Here is a 3604-nt window from a genome sequence, read left to right on the forward strand (position 1 = left end):
GACAAAAGTAGAGTTTTCTCGTCACTCGAAAGTGCGGACGAGATAAGAACGGGCAGAGAGGATTTACCTGCTTAGTACGCATACTCTAAATGTGAACGCAACGGCTTAAGCTCCAGATCAGTAGGTGGTACATCAACCGAATTCGGTATCCTTGAGCTTCTATCAGCAACTACCTTCTCAAAACTCTCATCTTCTGGAGGTGTCTCATCCATGCTAAGTGCCATCACCTCTACAAACAAATCATCATCATCAATATCTCCAGCTCCTAAGCAAACGAGCTCTTCATCAACTTATGTTTCCTTGAATTCCTGAAATTCTTGATCTAAAGCATCATCAATAACGTCAATCCTGAAACAAGTCTCATCAGTAGAGTAACAATGCTTAATAGATCTTTCAACATTAAACACTATCCTATCAGTACCCACACCCAAAGAAATTTCCCTATCTTTCACCCAGATAACGGCATCCGCGGTATTAAGGAATGGTCTACCTAAAATCAATGGTACCTTAGTGTCTTCTTCCATTTCTAAAATCACAAAATCTACCAAAAACACGATGTGGCCTACCTGGACAGTCATATTCTCAGCAATCCCAATGGGATACTGAAAAGAGTGGTCAGCCAACCTAATGCTTATACGGGTAGGTCTCAATGCTCCAAAAGCCAGTTTACTCCAAACCGAGTAAGGCATCAAATTAATGTTAGCACCTAAATCGGCAAGTGCCTTACAAGTCAAAGTACTGATAGAACAAGTGATGAGGAAACTCCCTGGATCTTCCAGCTTAGGTGGAATGTGGTTCTGAACAATGGCAGAACACTCGGCATTGAGAAATGTAGCCTTCACCTCATCTATCTTTCCCTTATCCGTCACAAGTTCTTTGATAAACTTGGCATAGTTGGGCATCCCTGTATCAAATCAACCAAAGGAACATTAATGTGAACATTTTTAATCATATTGACAAACTTGTCATACTGTTCCTTCAATTTGGCCTTCCTGAACCGCTGTGGAAATGGAACCTTAGGCTTATATGGCTTAGCCTCGGGTGTCACAACCGGTTTTGATGGAATAACCGGAGTCTTCATGGTTGTATCTTCTTCCATATCTATTTCTTCATCAACAGCTTCAGCTTCATCATTTCCTGTTTCCCGCACATCTAAAACATCATCATTAGGAAAAGGAGGAGGGTCATAAGATCCACCTGTACAGGTAGTGATAGCCTTAGCTTGCTCCTGTCAGACTAGAGGTGGTGTATACTTCTGTCCATTGTTAGGACCCTGTGGCTGCCCCTGACTGAACTGTAGCCTCGGGTTCTGCTGAGTATTACTAGGCAAAGCACCCGTAGGCCTAGAAAGCGAAGCCATCCTACTTTCAAGATCCTTAAAGTTAAGGACCTGATTCTTAGCATTCATTTCCACCTTTCCATCAATCCTGTCCAACCTATCACTCAACTCCTTTGTATCATTCCTTATGCTTTGAATGCTTTGGTTGGTCTATATTTGATTGCTCATCATCTGTTTCATCATCTCTCTTAACTCATCATTTGGATCGGTAGTAGAAGTAGAAGAACCTGATCCTTGACCTTGCTGAGTTCCCTGCTGCTGTGGCTGACTTTGAAAGTTGTTCCTTTGCCACCTGTTACCTGAAAAACGAGTATTATTAGCAGGAAAAAAAGAGTTATAAGAGTTACTACCAGATGGCCGGTTCTGAAAACCAGTGTTCCTCTGAAATCCTCCTTGTTGCTGATTCTGAATAAAGTTAACATCTTCAGGTCCCCGGTTGGGACAATCTTTATAATAGTGTGTATCCCCACAATGATCACACCCATCAGCAAGAACTTTCACATCTCTTTCAAGATAACCAAATCTGGACTCTTGAGCAGCAAACCCTTTATCCACACGAGCTGACAAGGCCTGAATCTCATCAATGACATTAGAATTGTTGCTACCATTGGCCCTTGCAACTTTACTTTCCGTAGCTCCTCTAGTGAATCTACTCTCAGTCCTCAAAACCCTCCTATCATCCATGGCTGCATTATCTTTAACCATACGTTCCAAGATATCATAACCCTCATTCGGAGTAATCTTGCTAAAGCTTCCACCAAAAGCATACCCCATTTCCCTTTTTGAAGCTTTTGTCAATCCATCAAAGAAAATTTCAACATACTTTTCCTTGGTCAATTCATGTCCCGGACAATTCCTCAACATCTCTTTAAAACGGATCCATGCATCAACGACATCTTCCTTATCTTCTTGCAAAAAGGATCTGATTTGGTTTTCCAATTGCCTTTGCATTCTAACCGAGTAAAACTCAACAATGAACGTTTACTTAAGTTGATCCCAAGTAGTAATCGAGTTTTCGGGAAGTTCTTTAAACCAATCCTCGGCTTCTCCGGTGAGAGTAATAGGAAAAGTTTCAAGTTTGACGGCATTCATTTGGTTTTGGCCATATTGGTAAAGCCGTGCCAACTTCTCAAACCTCTCCAAGTGCTTATATGGATCCCATTTCTTCTTTCCATCAAACTTTTGCTCCTGGATGCTTTTGAGATGATTCGGTTTCAAATTAAAACTTTGATCAGTTGCCGGTGTTCTAACAACGGAACCACGAGCCGAAGGAATAGTACGGGCTCGGTCCCCATACGGGAAATCATTCGGGTCTCTTGGTTGTTCGTCACCCATTTCTTCCTTAAGAAGTGCAAGATTGAAGAATTCCTCTAAATAGAAACCTTTTTCGTCTGAATCCGTAGTCGGGTGAGCAATAGGTGAATATGGTATTGGTCCTGGAAAGTTGAGTCTGCGTCTAGGTGGTGTTCTCAAAGGGCTATGCAAAGGTAGACCTGAGGAACGCAAGTTCATCAACTATAAAAACAATCCTGCAAAACACAACTAAAACCAACGTCAAATGCACCTGTGATAATCAATACAAAGCTAACTAATAAAGCAAATAACTCCCTCACGCGTGAGGAAGGATCAAACCACTAAATTACAACTAAAATGCACACAATCCCCGGCAGCGGCGCCAAAAACTTGACGTGTCAAATCGAGTCTTAAATTTATAAAACTAGTTTCACCTAACTACTGACTACTACGCACTCACGGGCAGTAAACCCGATCGTTTGTAATATAGTAAAAAGGTAAGACCGTGTTCGTTTGTGGGGATTGGTTTGAATCAATTGTTTAATAAAGTAGTTTGGAAAACGGGTGTTACTCAAATCTCCTTTTTTTAACAGAAAGTAAAATTTGTTTTGATCAAGAACATAAAATGAAAAGAACTTCAGACAATATAATTAAAAGTCATCCACCTTGACTTCCCTCGACTTCAAATGTGATTGCATTTAATTAAGATCAAATTCACAAGAACTAACAAGATAGTCGTGACTAGTTAAGTGCTCATGTGGTACCACCAATCATGCACACCTCACTAAATCACCTAGATTACTAGATAAATTACCCAAACCGGTACCACCAGTTCTAAGACAACTTCTTCCAATAACTAGTTTGCCTGACTATCGATTTATCAATTGAACCTATGTAACAATAACGTGGTACCACCATCCGTTACAAATTACGTTGACAAAATTAATCATTTCATTAAAATAATATTCACTA

The 3604-nt window shown here is 40.5% G+C and overlaps 1 protein-coding gene across 1 annotated transcript; it reads right to left on the bottom strand.

The window, feature by feature from the left end:
- Positions 1–290: 290 nt before the first annotated feature.
- LOC122601331 lies at positions 291–1408 on the bottom strand. The gene is made up of 2 exons (XM_043774098.1): positions 1273–1408; positions 291–904 (listed from the first exon to the last, which is right to left on the bottom strand). The coding sequence occupies exons 1-2, from the start codon at positions 1406–1408 to the stop codon at positions 291–293; spliced, it is 750 nt and encodes a 249-aa protein (XP_043630033.1).
- Positions 1409–3604: the final 2196 nt, after the last annotated feature.

Source organism: Erigeron canadensis, chromosome 5, assembly GCF_010389155.1.
Source record: "Erigeron canadensis isolate Cc75 chromosome 5, C_canadensis_v1, whole genome shotgun sequence".
Classification (NCBI taxonomy): Eukaryota; Viridiplantae; Streptophyta; class Magnoliopsida; order Asterales; family Asteraceae; genus Erigeron; species Erigeron canadensis.

Excerpts from the sequence above, each read along its gene's own strand:
- LOC122601331 (XM_043774098.1), bottom strand. The coding sequence starts at position 1,408 with ATGAATGCTAAGAATCAGGTCCTTAACTTTAAGGATCTTGAAAGTAGG. Across the intron at positions 905-1,272 it reads CAGTCAGGGGCAGCCACAGG|GGATGCCCAACTATGCCAAG; the intron begins GTCCTAACAATG and ends GATTTGATACAG.